General features: G+C 30.0%; 5 protein-coding genes across 5 annotated transcripts; 2 read left to right on the forward strand and 3 right to left on the reverse strand.

Moving 5' to 3' along the window:
• The first annotated feature begins 26 nt into the window (after positions 1-26).
• Positions 27-1,971, forward strand: ATP6AP2 (ATPase H(+)-transporting accessory protein 2). Its single transcript, XM_047062008.2, has 7 exons — positions 27-195; positions 255-403; positions 462-587; positions 643-795; positions 859-951; positions 1,015-1,113; positions 1,346-1,971. Exons 1-7 carry the CDS (start codon positions 174-176, stop codon positions 1,553-1,555), a joined length of 852 nt encoding a protein of 283 aa, XP_046917964.1. The 5' UTR covers positions 27-173; the 3' UTR covers positions 1,556-1,971.
• LOC124498335 (uncharacterized) lies at positions 1,972-7,634 on the reverse strand. The gene is made up of 4 exons (XM_075729803.1): positions 6,935-7,634; positions 5,775-6,343; positions 3,103-3,160; positions 1,972-2,876 (listed from the first exon to the last, which is right to left on the reverse strand). The coding sequence occupies exons 1-4, from the start codon at positions 7,509-7,511 to the stop codon at positions 1,972-1,974; spliced, it is 2,109 nt and encodes a 702-aa protein (XP_075585918.1). The 5' UTR covers positions 7,512-7,634.
• A 6,664-nt stretch (positions 7,635-14,298) lies between these two features.
• Positions 14,299-17,306, reverse strand: LOC124498326 (ras-related GTP-binding protein A). Its single transcript, XM_047062068.2, has 8 exons — positions 17,234-17,306; positions 15,711-15,777; positions 15,537-15,636; positions 15,367-15,476; positions 15,114-15,293; positions 14,789-15,049; positions 14,566-14,731; positions 14,299-14,492 (listed from the first exon to the last, which is right to left on the reverse strand). Exons 2-8 carry the CDS (start codon positions 15,720-15,722, stop codon positions 14,380-14,382), a joined length of 942 nt encoding a protein of 313 aa, XP_046918024.1. The 5' UTR covers positions 15,723-15,777; positions 17,234-17,306; the 3' UTR covers positions 14,299-14,379.
• Positions 17,295-18,469, forward strand: LOC124498330 (ADP-ribose pyrophosphatase, mitochondrial). The gene is made up of 4 exons (XM_047062071.2): positions 17,295-17,412; positions 17,485-17,821; positions 17,875-17,986; positions 18,047-18,469. Exons 1-4 carry the CDS (start codon positions 17,406-17,408, stop codon positions 18,419-18,421), a joined length of 831 nt encoding a protein of 276 aa, XP_046918027.2. The 5' UTR covers positions 17,295-17,405; the 3' UTR covers positions 18,422-18,469.
• On the reverse strand, positions 18,415-19,507 carry LOC124498331 (UBX domain-containing protein 1). Its single transcript, XM_047062072.2, has 2 exons — positions 19,282-19,507; positions 18,415-19,226 (listed from the first exon to the last, which is right to left on the reverse strand). Exons 1-2 carry the CDS (start codon positions 19,341-19,343, stop codon positions 18,479-18,481), a joined length of 810 nt encoding a protein of 269 aa, XP_046918028.1. The 5' UTR covers positions 19,344-19,507; the 3' UTR covers positions 18,415-18,478.
• Between the last annotated feature and the right edge of the window lie 4 nt (positions 19,508-19,511).

Below are 19,511 nucleotides of genomic sequence, written 5' to 3' on the forward strand. Positions count from 1 at the left end.
TTATTTCGATTCGATACGCCATTTATGAATAGTCATTGAGAGTACGTGTTTTCATCCAAACGCCCAGCTAGCCTGTATTGACAATTTTATGATTCTGTTTTCTGCTTTTCTTGTTGAAGTTTTCATTCTTTTTATTTTCTTTTTCGAAATTGTTTCTAATAAATAAAAGAATTATGTATCGATACGTTTTATTAGGTAATTTTTTCGCATTAAAATTACAATTTATATTTCTAATAATTATTTTCTTTCAACAGTGATATTTTCATTCATAACAATTTCATCATCATCAAATATTGAAATTCTTTATTCACCTGATTCAATCATATTTCAAAATACCACCGATGCGCTTTCAAGCACAGATTTTTCTTCATTCTTGAGCCAATGTCTTGGCTATACGACCAAGGTAATTATATATATGAGGTATTATTTTCATTAAAAATTATAATTTGTTCAAAAATTAGAAACCAAATTGGAACGGATTTTATGGCTATAAAAATATTGCCAAAAATGTTCCGAAAAGCGTTGTTGTATTTCATATTCCAGTTTCACTACAACCGATTGCTGCCCATACATTCTCAATGAATATTGTAAGTTTTAAATTTTTCGATAGATTTTAGATTCTCATTAAACATTTTTGTACAGGATTCCGATTTAAATGAACAATATCATAAAACCAAAAAATTGATGACAAAAACCAAGAATGAGGTGCAATCAGATTTTATTCGATTGTCAAATTTTGACGAAAAAACTGACTTGGAATCACAATTGAATTCATTGGAAAAACATTTGAGCAAGGTAAAAATTATAAAGTTTTTAATGTATATGTTTCATTACAAAAAAAATATGATTTTAATCAAGATGGAATCGCGTAACGAAGATCAACCAGTTTTTCTATGGTTCGAAATGTTTTCCAGTAATAATGGTGCCGATGTTGTGGACAGATTTTCAAAGGTAATTTTTGACTGCCTTTTGTCTAATGTAATCTTGTAATTATTTCAATCAAATCTTTGCCAGATAATTAATCATGTAAAATATTTATTTGGACCTAATACATTGATCGTATCTATTTATGATGAAAATCAATCCATTTTGGAACGAGCCATTCGTCAAGCGGTAAGTTAAAGTAGTTTTTTTTCATTATTTGAATTTATATGTCAAACGTATACGTATTCGTCACTAATGACGAATCGTTCCATGGGGACAATTTCCATTCGATTTGATCTATCAGACTGAAAACGATTTTATCCATCCATCATGAATTCTGAATGATCATATCTAAATGCATAAATGATGTCATTTTAATATTGAATTGAATTTTTTTCTCTTCTCTCTCTCTCCACACAAGGGTAAGGATGGTGAAAAGGAAAAATATAAAGTGAATTTAGCTCATGAATATGATGTTGATTTTCATACATCATTCATTACAATCGGTTTTGCATCATTATTGTTTATATTGGCCGTATTTATTATATCCGTTTCAATGTGGAATATTGATCCAGGCCGTGATTCAATCATCTATCGTTTAACATCGCAAAAAATCAAAAAAGATCAATAAAGATCAATCAATTATTTCATATTTGTTGGTTTCTTTTTATCATCATTATCACCATTTTCATAATAATCTAGTCTTGTTCAGATACACACACACACACACAAAATGAACAGATTTTCTTGTAACTTATATTTTTTTCTTTTTTTCCATAATATTATTTTTATCCAAGAAATTCAAAATGAATGAATGAATGTATCTTTTTTTTCGTCAAGTTTGTATACATAATAACATATTAGATTCTTTTTGTTGATTTGTAGCCGGTCAATTTCAAAACAAAAAAAAAATTCCATTTAAGAATTGTCTGAGTGTGTGTGTGTGTGTGTGCATGTTTGAATAAAAATTTATCAATTTATGTTGTGTACATTCAAGAATTTTGAATAAAATTGAGAGATCAAATAAAAATAAAAAATAAAAACAAATCAAGCCTTTGAATCTTGATCAAGATCAATTGTCATTCGATCATTGTCTATTGGACTAGTTGATTGTTTTGGAAAAAAATGTTCTTTTTCTGTCTGATTTATTCTTGTAAATATTTCCGATTCCGATTGTTCATCAACGTTCGTTTTTATTGCCGTTTTTGTTGTCATTAGTAGTGGTGATGTTGCTGGTATCATTGTCATAGGCACACGAGATGAAAGACCAAATCCAGATGATGATGATGATGATCCAAATAAATGTATGTTTGATGATGCTGATGATACGGAAGAGGAAGAGTTGCCATTATTAAATAAGGAATTACTAGCGAATGGTAATGATGACGATGCTGATGATGTTGATGATGATGCTGCAGCTGCTAATGCCGCATAATGTTGTAGAAAATTAATAGGATGACTTAGATAAGGCATATAATGTGCTACATTGAATGATGTTGGTAATGGTGGTTGGCTACCAATCGTATGGACATTACCGCCAATCGAAGAAATAGTATTGGATGTAGGCGTTATTGTTGAAGTTTGTATTGCACTTGTCTGTGATTGCAGTATAGATAATGGTGATGATGATGATAATCCTATATGTTGATTATGATGATGATGATGAAGATGGTTATGATTTGATCGATAATTTCGATCAAATTCAATCATTGTTGCAGTGGATGTATTAATAATTGGCGGTGATAATGATGATGACGATGATTGTGATTGTGATTGTAATTGTAATGTTGGTGGTTTCGACAATCCATAACGAATATTTAAACCGGTAGCAGTATTAGCGTTAGCATTAGTAGTCGTAGCAGCATTATTATTCATGAGGTAGTTATTAATAGTGGCACGTGATTGTTCCGCAATTGAACCAGTAATACTATGTGGACTCATCATTATGGTACCTATATAAGAAAGAAGACAGAAATAATAAAGGAAAATGGCCCCCCACCCCACACACACACACACAACACAGAAAACACATTGATTCAAAGATTTGATTGAATTAAATCATTCGATTAATTAAATGATTGATCGAATGTAATAATCATAATATATATTTCAATGATATAATAATGATAATAATAACAATCAAGTTGCATGCATTATCATCATCATCGAATCACTTACTTTTATGTATTTGACTTTCATGTTTACGGCATTTAGCACGACGATTTTGGAACCAAACCTTTTGATAATACAAGTGAGCAAGAAAAAAAATGGGAAACAAAACAAAGAAAAAAAAATTATTATCAAAATGAATCACAATATTTTTTTTTGTTGGTGAATCGGTCCCTTAGGATCAATGTTTGTTGATCAATGATGATGATCTTGATTGATAATAATGATAATATTATTTCGTTTTCAATATCTAGAATCTCAATGGATTTATTCTATTCATGATGATATGGAAAATTTTTTTTTTTGTTCATCATATATAATTAGATTGTGACAAAAATAAAAAAAAAGCGATAGAGTGACTGCAAGTGAATGAGTGTGAAATGAAAATTGTTTCAATATGGAACGAAAAAATTGTGTTGTTGTTGTTGTTGTTGTAGAAAATGGAAATGATGAACCATTATTGTTGTGAAAATAGGGGAGTAGCAAATCGATTTTAAAAATCGATCAGTTAGTTTACTATGTGATTATATATATAATAATTGAATTAAAACACACCAAAAAACGATGATAGTGTAGTGTGTACGCGCGCAAATATCGCATATCATTTCTGTGAAAATTGTCCCCTTGAATCTTTGAAAGCCATTTATTCAATTGACTGATTTTTTTTTCGGCCCCATTTTCTATCGTTTTATTTTTTTCTCTCTCTCTCTCTCGATTACGGTTTGTCAACAATATATTCTCTATATTGTAGTCAAATGAATTTGAATGAATGATGACGATGATGTGGTCGATTTTTTGTTGTTGTTGTTGTTGTCGCGCGCGCGCTATAGATAAAATAATGAAAGCAGTAATGAAATACAATTCAAATCAAGATCATTTATTTATACCAACAAGAATTCACCAGAGTATAAATGATGGTGGAAGGGGACGAAAAAAAAAATTTTTTTTTATTGACATCCAAGAAAGCAAGAGATAGATAGAGAGACAGGAAAAAGATGGATTATATCATTTAAGGCAATGAATAGGAAATGAAAATGAATGAATAAATGAATTATATATTCAGTTGAATTACAGACTGTGTATGTATGGATTACATGAACCCATCACGATATATTGAAAACAAAACAAAAAAACAAAAAAAAAACAAGTCATTAGAAAGCAATCCTCTTAAGTGGTTGTTGCGTGTTTTGTTTTGTCATTTCAAAAATTTTCATTTTCTCTTCATTCATTTAGCCACACACACAGAATAACTATCGATTCATTTCCATGTTGGGGTTCATCAATTTGATTATCATCATCATCATCATCATTGAATTAATTCATTAACACACACACAATGTATTTTCCTCGTTTTTTTTGTTGTTGTTGATTTCATTATGAAAAAAAAACCAATGAATGAATCAGGAAGAACGAGGACAGCCAAAAGATTAATAACACTATACTCTATTCTTCATTGTATTCTGGGATGTTTATTTATTTGTTTTGTTTTGTTTTGTTTTGTCCGCCAAACCATCATCCATTATAATCAATGGAAGCAAAAAAAAATCATAAAACAATTGACTGTCTCATTGCCACTCTCTCTCTCTCTCTCTCTCTCAAAATGGATACACACAAATGGTAATCAAAGACAATAATTTCTGTCATAATTAATTTAATTATAATTATGTCAAATTTTCTTTTTTTGTCTCTCAAATTGAATTTCTATAGTTTTGAAATGAACAAAACAAAACAAAACAAAAAAAAAATTTAAAATTTTTCAACTGATAACCAATGTGATTGATAAATGTAATTAAAAATAAAATAGATAATGAAAAGTTTTTCCATTCATTCATGGACAATGGTCATACAAATAAATGGGATAGATTAATATTCATTATGATGATCATCATCATTGATGACAATGCAACTTTTGGATAAAATTGTGTTTATAATTCAATTTGACAATTTATATTACACACATGCTTGTAGCTAAAAAAAAGTGATTTGTTTCAATTTATTTATTTTTTTTCCCTATTTCGAGATGAAAACATCAACGATAACAAAACAATTGAAGATTGTCAACACATTTTAACAATAATTGAAATTGGATTGAAATGACCAATAAAGTGAATGTGATGTGGTGGCTTTTTAAGTAATATAATAATTCTTCAACCAAATGGATTCTGATTCCAGACTGTCTGTGTATGTGTGTGTGTCTGCATATTCATTTATTTGGTTGGAAAAAAAATCACTATTGGTCAATCTACTAAATTGTTTTATTAAATTATAGATCAGATTGTCAACTGATATTAGCAATAATGTTTTATGGGACATTTTTTGTTTTTGTTTTCGTTTATTTTCTTTTCGACAACATAAGTTGATTTGGTTTTTTTTTCTGTCTTCTTTCTTTCGGCTGTTTAGTTCAATTTTCATGATTGACAGTTTTATTTTTTTTTCGTTTATTTATAATTGAAAAAAAATCAACAAATAGTGGATAGTGGTCAGCATTCGAAAACAAAAACAACAACAATGTCACCATGTATTACGAACGGCAAAAAAATGTGGAAAACAAACCATTGTCAAATCTAATTTTCATCTAGTCATTTTGATCCAAAATAGCTGTGTCTTTTGGTTTCAAATTTTTCGTTTTCAAAAAAAAAGTTTTTAATTAAGAAAAAAAAATTTCTTTTCACAACACATACCTGTACACGTGCTTCCGAAAGACCTAATCGTTGTGATAATTCTTCACGCATAAATGCATCCGGATAATGTGTTTCATCAAATAATCGTTCCAATTCATTCAATTGTTCTAATGTAAAATTTGTACGCGATCTTCGTTGTTTTATTTTATTACTACCGTTATTGTGTTGATGATTGACCGACGATGATGTTGTTCCATTTAACAATGAATGATGCGGATGATGATGATGGTGTTGGTGTTGGTGTTGGGAAGCGGCAGCAGCTGCTGCTGCTGCCGCCGCCGCCGCTGCTAAACGTAATGATAATGATGCCGGTGATTGTACACGATCATTCTCTTTGAAATTATTTTCATGATGATGATTACCAATCAAATCTAATGTATGATGTGAATGAATCGATCGTGAATTTGAATTTTTCATATCCATTATCATCATTTGATCAGGAACATTGATTGTTTCATTGATTGTTGATGATGGTGATTCACGTTTAACATCATGTTGTACATTAATCGTATCATTACTATCATTTTGATCATCTGATTGTTGTTTTGGATCTGGTGATCCATTTTTCACTACAAAAATAAAAACAAAGAAATATTTTTTTTTCAATAAAATCAGATTGTTTTTCCATTCTGATAAATCATCAATATTATTGGTTATGATGATGATGTCATTGTTTATTATCAAATTCACAATGATTATTTGTGTGTGTGTGTGTGTGTGTTTTTTTTTTTTTGCTTTATTTGTTACGAATCTAATTTAATTAATTTGACATGTGCAACTCTTTTTTTCCCCCTGTAACCGAATGATAATTCATTATTGTTTGTCATGTTCAATATGTTGTGTATTTGTATGTGAATGAATCGATTCCACAAGAGAATTACGCCACAAATGTTTACATTGTATTAGTCTTTCGTTTTTTTTCTTTTTGGACCAAACTTTTCGATTCAATGTTGTTGTTATTGTTGATCTACAACAATATTGGCTTCGTCGTTTTTGTTTGTTTATTGTTAACTCCGGAACTAGGAATTTTTTTTTATTGAAAAACTTTTTTTCTTCCCTTCATCTTCATCATCATTCATTAATTCATTAACTAACTGTTACATTTTTTTTTATTGTAAAAGAAATTTTTTTTTTTTTGACCAAAACAAAATGATGCTTACCAAATTGATGATGATGATCATCATCATCGATAATTTCTTTAACATTTTTAATAACAAAAACTGATGAATCACTTGGTATCATTGGTGTACATAGTTTATCCATTGTATTTCTTGTTGTTGGAAACACTTCAGAATCAATAAAATGATGAAATGGTAATGCTGTCGTTGTTGCCGGTGGTGGTGGCGATCTTTGATGAATTAATTGTTGTTGAAGTTCATGAAATCTTTCAACCATCGAATCGAAATTGAATTTTGTATGTAAATTCAATGGATCCAAATTTGAATGATGATGATGATTATTATTATGAGGATGATGGACAGCAGCCGCAGCAGCAGCAGCCGAAAAAAATGGTAATGAATAAATAGATGACCATGGTGTTGAACCGGATGGTAATGATGATGATGATGATGACATCTTGATTAGATTTTTAATCACAAACGATGATGATGAAGACGAATTTGACAATGATTCAATAATAATCTTATCTTTTTTCGGTAAAAATGATTGTCGATCTTGATGGTGATCACTAGTCGATGTAGTAAATGATTTGGCCACAAATTCCTGTAATTGTTCCATTCATTCATCCAACAGAAAAAAAACAACAATGTTGGAATCGATGAATAAATTGGAGAAAAAAAATTCAAATAGAATGATGCAAGTAGTTTGTAGCCATTATTTTATCTTATTCGTTGTGTGTGTGTGTGTAACTACAACCAAAACAAAAAAAAATACCGAGATTCAAGTTTCATATACACTTGAAGAATATACTTAATATATAGTGTAAACGAAATTCTGGAAATTTTTTTTTTTATTTGACTAATGCTTGAAATTCATTGCTATCGCTATATAATATCACCGCCCGTTATTTAATTGATACAATTGAATACATTCACACGCAAACACTATACAAAACTAAGTAATGTACCACCTTTGTAGTTCCCACCCATTATGAATTCTGATTGGCTAGCTAGTGGAACAAAATAAACAACAACAACAACAACAAAAAATTGTCTCTGTGTATACCCTGAAACCCTGTTTTATGTTCAATGTTTTGTTCTGGTAGTTTGGCGCATCCATAAAGTTTTTTTTTTTGGTAAAAAGGCAGCCTTTCAAATATAAGTCATTTAGTGTGTGTAAGTCATCGTTACTGACATACACACACTTATTTCTAGCCAATTTCAATCCAAAATGGCAATATTTAATTAATAATAAAAAACAAATTAATGATAAATTAACATATTTGTGTGTCTCTCTCTATATAATAAACATTTTCATATGATTCGCCGTTGTCTCTGATCTTTTTTCCTTCTTAATATGAATGGCTACAATTGAAAGATTCTTTTTTTTGTTTTACTTGATCAAGAAGATTCATTACCATCACTATTTTGATATGGTGATGATGATGATGATGATGATCGTTCACGCGTTTTTTTCCCGTTGGTTGTTTTCATCTTTTTTTTCAGTTTTTTTTTCTACTTTATCTCGCTCGAATGGAATTAAATGGCTCATTTAATCACAATATGATACCAGCCAATTCATTCCATTTATTTTAATTCAAAGAAAATATGAGTCTAATTAGACTATAGCTTTGCAACAAAAATAAAAGGAAAGAGAGACTTGACTAACATAGACTTGACATTAATTCGTAATCCATTATTGATGATGATGATGATAATGATGACAAAAACAATGCTGATGTTTTAAAAAAACAACCAAGAATACTGGTTCAAGTTGTTGATGACATTTTTTCTGGTTAAAATTACCAAAAAAAAAAAAAAAAAAAAAGACAAAATGAAATGAATTTAAACAAAACTTGGATCCTTGAAATTTGTGATTTGAAATTTCAATTGTTATTCAATCAAATATTGGCACTAAAATTGTTATCGATTCATAGATCATCATCATCATCATCATGGATCACTAAGCTGAATGTTTTTTTTCTCTTTCGCCATTCATTGATGATTGAATTCAAATCGAAACACATTATTGTTTGTGTGTGCGGGTGTTTCGATTGAAAAAAATTTATATTTGATTGTGGAACAGAATCGAATAACAGAAAAAAAATATTGACGTATTACTTTTACCTTAAATGTGTTCAAATGATATATTTTTCATTTTTTCCACCGTTTTCAAAGAATACATTTTCAGAATCAAACAAATGATCCATGATTATTTGGTGTAAAGGCAATAATGCATTGGTGACAACTATTATAACCATTATGATGGTGATGACAAAATATATATATTGAAAGTGATCATGGATCATTATCATTGATAATGATGATGATGAAAGATTTTTTTCAATCAAATTGACCTTATTTCATTTTCATTTAGGTTCGTTATAGACACAAATATATTCTGCAGAAGCATTGACAAGATAGAAAAAAGTTTCCATTTTCACTTCATTTTGCTTCTTTTCAAATGGAACGTTGAAAAGAAATGGGGGAAAAAAAAGAAATTTTTTTTTGTTTCTTTACATGCATTACCGAAATATATCTATTGCAAATTGTAATAGTTGTAATCTAGCTAAAAGCATCTTTTAATTTGCATCAAGTGTGATATGTGTGCACCGTTTATGATGATGATGATGATGATGATTTAATTAATTCACATTACAAACATTAGCAGAGAGAGAGAGAAAGAATGGATGATCATCAAGCCATTGTTGTTGTTGTTGTTGTTGTAGTTGAGAATTGTGGAAAAAGAGACAGAAAAATTGACAAAAAAAAAGAAAGAGTTGTTCACAATAATGAATAACTGAATTCATTCTCTTGTTCATGTATTTTATTTAATATGTAGATTCCATTTAAAGCATTCATATCTAGATTTATGAATCAAAAATTTTTTTTTATCCATACAGACTACAATGAAAATGAATAAAAAATGAATTGTGATAATGTAACCCGTTAATGTGTCCAATGATGATGATGATGATGATGATAAGCAATATAATCAATTATCACATTTAACAGGCTAGTAAAAAAAAAACATTTACTTGTAACGAACAAAGTTTTAGCTTTTTTTTTCTCTCTAAACTATAGTTGATTAGTTGGCCCGTTTTTCTTTTCATTTTACATAATAACCACCGGATGGGTTGATTGAATAAATTTTTTTTTCATCGAAAAAAAAATTACAAATCAAACAATCAACTACCATGATGATGGAATTTAATTTTATAATTTTTTTTTTGCGCGCGCGGAGAAAAATCAAACAGAATATACCAATGTTCAGTTCAATCGTGTTATACGAAATTGAAAAAGGAATAAATTTCTTTCTTTGTTCAATTATTTCAAAACACCGAACAATTCAAAAAAAAAACAATTCAAATCGAAATCGAAAATTGTTTGCCAAACAATTTAATGAATGTGATGTGATGTTATGTTATGTGTGTGTGATGATGATGAAACAAACCAAATTAAAATGGCCATCGGCAATTTTTGTTACTTAAATTTATTTCTATTTCTAAAAAGAAAGATTAATTTAACTCCATTTTCCCCTTATAATAAAAAAAAATCCTCACCATACATACAATGAACATTGGATAATCATTCAAGACTTTGAGAATTGAAAAAAATAACATAAACAATTCACGCGGTACACCATACACCATCCATACATCGATATCATTCAATTAAGGTTATCCATGGTTAAACAACAACAAAAAAAAAACAAATTCCATAACCAAATAATAATCAATTGTGTGGCGTCTTTGGGTATGATTCAATTCTTGGTTTGTTTTGTTTTGTGTGTGTGTGTAAACAATTTCAATATCTATTTATACAATCAATACAATCATTTACCGTACAACGTGTACACGTTGATGACATCAAATGTAGTAATGATCGATAGTGTTTGTTCATTTTTATTATTTATTTATTTATTATTTATTTCGCATGATAGAATTCAACAATAATAACAACAACAACAACAACAACACGTACATACACCCCGGAATGAATGAGATGATGCTGTTTAATATGCACATGATGCACTTTTACTTTTTTTACATTCTCTTTTTCGAGAGAGAAAAAACATTTCTGTGTTACCGCATTGGAGGTCTTAGAAACAAATAAACAAACAAACAAACAAACTACGGAAAAGGAAGAGAGAGAGAGAAAAAGTAAAAAATGTATTGGTTAGTTACATAATAATAATAACACAGTATATTCTTGTTGTTGTTTTCGTTTTTGGTCAATTATGAATTGTGTAAATAATAAGAAATTTCTTCTTTTTATATTCAATCCCAATTCATCATCATCATCATCAATGTTTGAATTCATTATTCATCATTGAAATTTTTATATGAATGAATTGTTGGGTAAATATTTGAATAATATAAATATTACACACACACACACATACTATTCATATTAAAATCATTGTGATTCAATTTATGCTGATTGGATTGCCAAAATGTTGTTTGTGTGAGTGTGTGTAACCAGAATAAAAAACATGTTTTCATTCTACCCTTCGAGATGGATTTTTTAAGGTAATTTTTTTTTTTTTTTTTTTTTGATTATTGATGAGAATGTTAATCAACAGAATAATCATCAGCCAATTTTGCAAATGTTTCAAATTAATAAATTAAATTAAGACCAATATAATAATTCATCATCGGTTGTTTAGTGTTGTGACACACATGGTCATGGGCTTTATGTTTTTTTTTTGCATTCTGTGGATTCGCACTCTTTAAATAAATATTACCATTTGACATTGTGTGTGTGTGTATCTGCGTGTTTGTGGAATCATTCAAATTGAATCTTTTTTTTGCCGTTGACGGCAAAAAAAAAAATAATGTCGTTTCATGTTGATCGAATTGAATTGAATTGAATTGAATTCATTCATTCGATGACAATAATATTGAATTCAATTTTATAAAATTTGTCGATAAAATGTTCTTTTTAGTAAGGATGACGGTGGGTACTCAACCGATAATGTTGTTGTTCAAAGTTCATTCGAGCCGAAGTTATCAATCAAAATTTAAACATCATCATCATCCATTGATGGGGGAAAAAAATATGAATGGAATAATGGAAAAATGGTATGATTGTTATTATTATAAAGTAAATAGCAAATCTAAATCATTTACTCTCTTCGATTCTGTGTGTAAAGATTTTATTTTTTTTTTTTTTAAATTTTATTTTTCAACACAAAAAAAAATTCGTCCATTATAAAAACTTTTTTCTCACTTGTAGAGAGAGAGAGAGAGAGAGAGAAAGAGAGTGATGATCATGATGATGATACCAATAAGAAATGGTTTTTTATTTTTATTTTCGACCATGCCACTTAAAGGCCAACAAAAACAACAATTGCAAATCGTCAAAGAACAAAAAAAAAAAATTAACCCAAACCACTTGAGCGTAAATTGTGTCATTCTAATAAAATTTCTGTAAATGTCCGATGAATGAATGAATGAATGAATTTGACGAAAAAAAACAATATCGTTTCAGATCGGTGTCCAAAGTGAAATTCATTTACTGATGATGATGTTTTGAAAAAAAAAATTTCGATGAACCTTATACATCTATACCATCCATACCCGAAAGCCAATTTGGACAGGAAAAAGTTATTTTTTCATTTCTTACAAGAAAATAAAAATTGGCTGATGGTAACATCATCATTGCATCAACATTATCATGGCCAATGTTGATCATCATCATCTTATCATTTTTGTTGTCATCCGATACATACATACATACATACAACAACAATGAAGTTAATGTTGAAGTGTTTCAAATGACAATTCATAATCGTCCGTACAACAATATTGTCGTCATTTTCACCCATCATTCACGAATCATGGAATCCGCCCCCCTCCATGAATTTCACCATATAGAAATCCAGGGTTTTTTTGGATGCTTTATAGATGACATTGTCATCATGAATCACAAATATAGCTTCAAAATACATCTAATGGATGTTGTTGTTGTTGTTGTTGTTGATAATGGATTCATTAGAATGGAATCATAGATGCGGCAAACACACAAATATAAAAAAAAGTGAACATCTCGGGTGTTTACAAAACTGGTAAGATGATGATAGAAAAAAAACTCAACCTTTAAATGATTTCTCTTGAATCAGAATTCTAAATGTTTAAAAAGTTTCATATGGACAGATTCGTTCGAGCTTAAAGTGTGTTTTTTCTCTCTCTCTTTGTGTGTGTGTGTGTATATAGCAACATCACCAATGATAATAACGATAATGATAGCCATACATGCATCAATTGGCAATAATGATTTTGTTGTTGTTTATGGTGATCATCATCGTATATATTGGGAAAATGTACATGAAAATTATGATGATGATGATGATGATAATGATCAACTTGATGTTGATAATAGTTTTTTTTTTACAAAAAAAAGAAGAAAAATTAATATGATTTACGCTTGTATTTTGTGTTTTGCTTTTGTTGGTTGTTTGTTGTTGTTGTTGTTGTTGTTTTTTTTTCTGAAAACACATCATGAATTTACAAAACAAAACAAAAACAAACATTTTTATTATTATGATGATTATTATTATTTACTACCAAAGAATGATATAAACTAATGATATTTTATGGAATGACTTAATTTACTTTCTCTCTCTCTTTCACACACACACACACACAAACACACACTCTATGTTTATCAAGACAATTAGCCAAATATTGTTCATTGATTCATGTTTGGTTGGTTTTTCTTTACGAATCAAACAGAACAAAAAAAGAAACAAAATTCGAATGTGTATTGTACCCAGTTTAATAGCGATCAAAATAGTTAATGTATACTGTTAATATTTGAACGTCGAAAGGATTCATTCATTTATTCATTTTTGCATTTGTGCATCAAAGCGAAAATTGTTTGTAGTAACAAAACAAAAGAAAAATGGAATTAATTTTCATATTTCATTTAAAAAAACAAAAAAAAAATATTTTTGGTTTCCATTGTTTGGAACCCCTATCGACACACACACACACACACACACGCCCATATATGGTGGTTGTTTTCTTTCTCATCGTTATCATCATCATCATTATGATCATCATGATTCACGGAAATTAATATTTTCATTTATTTAATTACTTTTTATTCAAAGAAAAAAATTTATTCTCCAAATATCATCATCACATATGGTATAATCAATCATCGAATAAATGAATGAAAATGTAAATCAATTTTTTTTTCTTTGTTATAAGTGGAAATCATATAATATAATATAATAATATAACGAAATTGAATATTGAAAATAATTAGAAAAAAAAAATAATTAATCATCTATCAAATAATTATCATCATCATTACATAATAATTCAAAATTTTTGGAAACATTGCTTGTTTGTTGTTTCAAAAATATTGTGGATAGATAAAAGTTGGTATAATAATAATAATAATAATAACAAATAAATATATCATCATATATGTCAGATTTTTAAGGTTTAGTCCATCCAATGTGACTAGATTATTATTCAATGATTACTATAAGTAGTGCTTGTCGATTGTGATGATAAATGTTTGACGCCTTCCAATTTTTCAAAATGTTTTCGTGAATTTTTAATATTGGTCAATGTTGCTTCTGATGCTATTCAATCAATCAAATGATTTATGATTATTGATTTGGAACAAAAAAAAAAAAAAAAGAATGAAATACTCACGAATCGATGGATCCGACATAATGACCATCACATATGTATTTGGTGTAAATTCATCGATGAATGCAGAAAATTTAGAATTTTTCACCTCCATAGATTGAAATTGTGCGGTAGATTTACTGCAGCTTAATTTAAATTGTTTGATTATGTTTGAAACTTTTTCAAATCGCTATACGAATTAATTTTTTCAATCAATAAATTTTGTTTGATAGATAAAAAAACTTACATTTATATCAGCATGACGTTGTCGTTCACAATAACAAATAACCAAAAATGTAGCCCTTTCAAACAATAATACTTCATCAGCTTCGATTATATTCGCAAAAATTCGTAATTGATTTTCAAGATCTTCAACATTTGGCACTAATGAATAAACGATAGCGGACCAAGCTTGATACAATGTTTCATCCCAGATTGAAGTTCGAAAACAAATACATTCAAGTGGCTGGGACATTTTTTTCAGATAAATTTCTCGATCTTTGAATATCTATTCATGAACAAAATGATAAAGATTTTAGATTATAATAATTCACAAAATAAATGACAATTACAATATCACGTTGATCATCAGGTATAAGATCCATTTTATGAATTAAACAGAATACTTTGGTATTATGTGAATATTCCATTATTCCTTCTAAACAATTTTGATAGTATCGAACATCTTTTTCAATTTCTCTTGATTCCACGTCGAATAAGTAGATTAAAACTTCAACATTTTTGAAAATATTCTTCCATCATCATTATCAAGAGAAAGGAAATAAATTTAACTTTTTTTCAGCAGATTTTTTTTTGATTATTTACCTCTCGTTGTGATGCAAAATAATTTTCCATGAATGCTTCTTGACCACCACAATCCCAAATATTGAGTACCAGATTGCCTAGAAATCGAACATGTGAATGTTCGACATCAACTAAAATAAAAAAATAATGTTTGTCCATGATGAATTGTTAATTAATTGTTTGAAACTTACTTGTAGCACCTAATCGTCGTGTATCACGGGCAATATAATTGGCAAAAATTATTGATCGCATACTGGTTTTTCCTGAGCCACTTTTGCCCATCAATAAAACCTTTGATAATTATATATTATATATCAATTTTAATATTTTAAATGGATCAAAATTAAATTGAAAATCTGACCAACCTTTTTCTTCATATTATTATTATTTGTTCGTATGCTAGCTGGAGTTTGTTGGGCACAAAAAGATTAATCTACTCTTTAAGAGGCTAACGTTTGTGAGTAACTGCAACTTTTACACTCGCCAAGTGCTTGCACTGTGTACTGGCACTGTGTATTAACTTGGCATTTGATGCGGCGAAGCTGAGCCGGCCATTCTTGCTTATTTTCAGTACAAACATAACTATTCAGTATGAGCTACTCAGTGTATGTTGTGTGTGTGTGTCTGAGCATGCGGGAAAACTTTTGAATGCCGCTGAACAGTTCGTCCAGCTCAGAAGTAGAAGTCGCTTCCAAAGAAACGCATTCTGTGGTATGTTGCTTTGACAAAGCTTTTTTTCATTGTTCTAGCTCAGCACACGTTGCTGCAGCTTTTGCATCCAATAGATGGTGCAGTCATTCAATAGAACATAGAAAGAGTTCGAATTCGAATTTTTCGAATTGATTATTGTGATAATACATGTGTCACACGTGATTTTCATTTTGTGTGTCTGTGTGAGTGTGTATTTGATGATGAAATCTTGCCTGAAGACTGCATTCATTGGAATGATTTTTTCTGTTTTTGTTCCCGTGATCTATGATCTACTCATCGTTTGGTAAGTTATTTCGGTTATTTAACCTGATTATACCTAAAATACCTGATAACTTTTTTCATTTAAAATAAAGAAAAGAGCATTTAAGATTCAATGTTGAGTGTCTTCATGCGATGAACCCACATGGTTATCCTATAGGATCTATAGACACTAACTTGGATTAAACATTGGATCGATTATAATGTTCATCCGCAATATTGAACCACAGAGTGGTTTGCTCAATGGCACGCGTTTATTTGTAAATAGACGCAGCATTGAAGCTCGAATATTGACACGGAGGCTATGATTCATTTTGCAGCAAAACGATCGAGATCCTAAGCTACCATTCAATTTGGTGCGTGGACGATTGCCTGTCGTATTGGCTTTTGCTCTTACAATTAATTAATGTTTTAAGGGCAATCTTTCGAAAAAATAAGTGTGTACCTTCCTACACCAGTATTGCAACATGGAATGATTTATGTGGCTTTTTGCCGCTGCAAAAATCCTAATAATCTGAAGATTTTTGTTCAGGAAATTGAGGAAAATATCAACAACGACCACAGTATCTATACCAAAAATATCGTATTTCTTCAACTTATCGATTAGCAATAATAATTATGCTGTTCGGTGTACGCAATTTTTTCAACGGTATCCGATATTGATGGCTGACCCTTTGCATAAAAATCCACCGTCGTTAAAATTGACACCTTTGGCTGGATATGCGGGTATCCAGTTATATTGACCGTCAAGGATCGAAACCTTTGGCTGGATACCAAGCAGGGGGGGGCGGCGCAGCCGCCACCCCTGCGGGTTTTATTGGCCGTCAAGGACAACCTTTGGCTGGATACCAAGCAGGGGGGGCGGCGCAGCCGCCAAAGCTATATTGACCGTTATGGGGCAGGCGCGAAACCGGGCTGGTAATTATATAAAACACAAAAATTCCAATGTTTTTTTGTCTTATGTGGATGAAAAGATGATTATGCAATTTGAACAGTCGTCAACTTTTTCAGTAAACTTGATGAAAAATTGGGAGTAAACATATGATTTAAAAAATTCACAAAGTACGTAAATTTAATTTTTCTCATCCAAAATGACAAGTAAGATGTTTCAAATTTCGATCATTTTTATTTATAACATTCCTATTATTTTGATCGGTTTATGGTCATTAGATTTTAAATTTTATCGTACAGGTAAAGAAGTTATCGAAAGATTTTCAGTCCCAGTAAAACTAAAAGATTGGCATATCGAATGGAAAGATTATCAACCAGTGCCTGTGTTTATAGATTTTGGTCATAAACCATGGGCCGATCCAGATATTAAAGATGTAAATTTTCATCCAAAATGGAATCAATTAGATGACAAAATTGATCGTCAAAGTCATTTGGGCAAATATTCCATTGACAAAGATGGTTTTCCTTTAAATCCTACCGGTAGAACAGGTGTTATGATGCGAGGTCTTCTTGGACGATGGGGACCGAATCATGCTGCCGATCCAATTGTAACCAGGTTTGTTGACAAGTCATAAATTTTAAAAAAAATCATCCAACATGAATTTCTAGGTGGAAACGTGATGATACAAACAAAATTATCAAACATAATTTAAGTGATAAACCGATCATGCAATTTGTTGCCATTCAAAGAAAAGATGTTCTTGAATGGGCCATTCCAGGGGTTTGTATTATATCCGTTTTTGATTAAATAATCAAATAGTTCAAATGCTTCGATTCACAGGGAATGGTTGATCCAGGTGAAACAGTACCTGAAACATTGAAAAGAGAATTTTTTGAAGAAAGTCTTAATTCCTTGGAATTATCATCATCCGAACGTGATAAAATGAATGATAAATTGAAAAATTTCTTCACCCATGGGCAGACAATTTTTAAAGGTTATGTAAATGATCCACGTAATACTGACAATGCATGGATCGAAACGGTAGCCGTCAATTTCCATGATGATCAAGGAAACATACTCAATACGTTATCATTAAAAGCTGGTGATGATGCTCGAAATGTTCGATGGATGGACATCGATCGAAACGCAAAACTTTATGCTAATCATTTGGATTTTATTGAAACAACAGTAAAAAATAGATCCGGACATTGGTGATCAACTTTGTTTTTTTTTAATAAAAATCTTAATTAAAAAAGTATAAGATGATGATCATCAACGTTTAATCACTTGTAAACGAGCGTTTGGAGAAAGTCCAAGTACAAACAAAGATTTAGTCATATCTTCTTCATTGAATGGCGGCCGAAGGGGCATTGTGAATGTTATGTTAAAATCGATATTCTTTTGAGTTACAATATAAGCACGAACGGCTGAAAGTACTTCTTTATCATCGAATTCTTCGACAATTTGAGTACCGTCCAATAATCGAATGGCCAATTTAGTTTTACCTGTTTTGGAAGCTGAAGATACAATACTTGGTTTGGAAGGCGTTATGACGGCAGCTGTTGAAGGCTTTTCCCCACTAACAATACCTTGTGCTCTGGCTCGACGTTCAGCTTTATCAAGTTCAATTTGTTTGAGAATTTTATCTCTAGCCGCTTTTTCTTCATCTTTTTCACGTTTTAAACTTTCAATATAATTTTCCTGTTGTTTACGTTCTAATTCTTCACGAACTTTTCCAATATCTTTTCCATCACGACGACGTTGTAATTCTTTTAATCGTTCAGCTTCTTTTTCTTTTTCTTCAATTTCAGCTCTTCTTTGTTTAATTTTTTCGGCATATGCTTTCTTTTTTTCTTCAATTTCTGCCGGTGATTTATCTTCATTCTTTGCATCTTTTGATTCCGGTTTCAGATCTTCTTCGGTCAATGTTTTCGATGCTTCTTCAGCTGTTCCGTTATCGATGGATTCAATTACAGATTCTAATGTTGCATTTTCTTTCAATAATTTTAACGCTCCATTGCTACGGATAAAAATTGATCAAATTTCGAAAATTTAAAATTTCCATTAATACTTACATAAGATTTTCTTCGAATCCCATTTCTAGTAATTGTTCTTTGAGAACAGTATGTGATGCCATTATGTTATCTCGTTTCTTGTATACAGATGTATGTCAATAATATTTCGCGGTGTAATCAAATTAATTATTAAAAAAAACCACAAAAATTCAGATGCAATGATGAACAATCAATTTTTACAATGTATTTTTTTTTTTGGCAGCTGCTCAAATCATCATCACCATTTCGAT

Source organism: Dermatophagoides farinae, chromosome 3, assembly GCF_024713945.1.
Source record: "Dermatophagoides farinae isolate YC_2012a chromosome 3, ASM2471394v1, whole genome shotgun sequence".
Lineage (NCBI taxonomy): Eukaryota > Metazoa > Arthropoda > Arachnida > Sarcoptiformes > Pyroglyphidae > Dermatophagoides > Dermatophagoides farinae.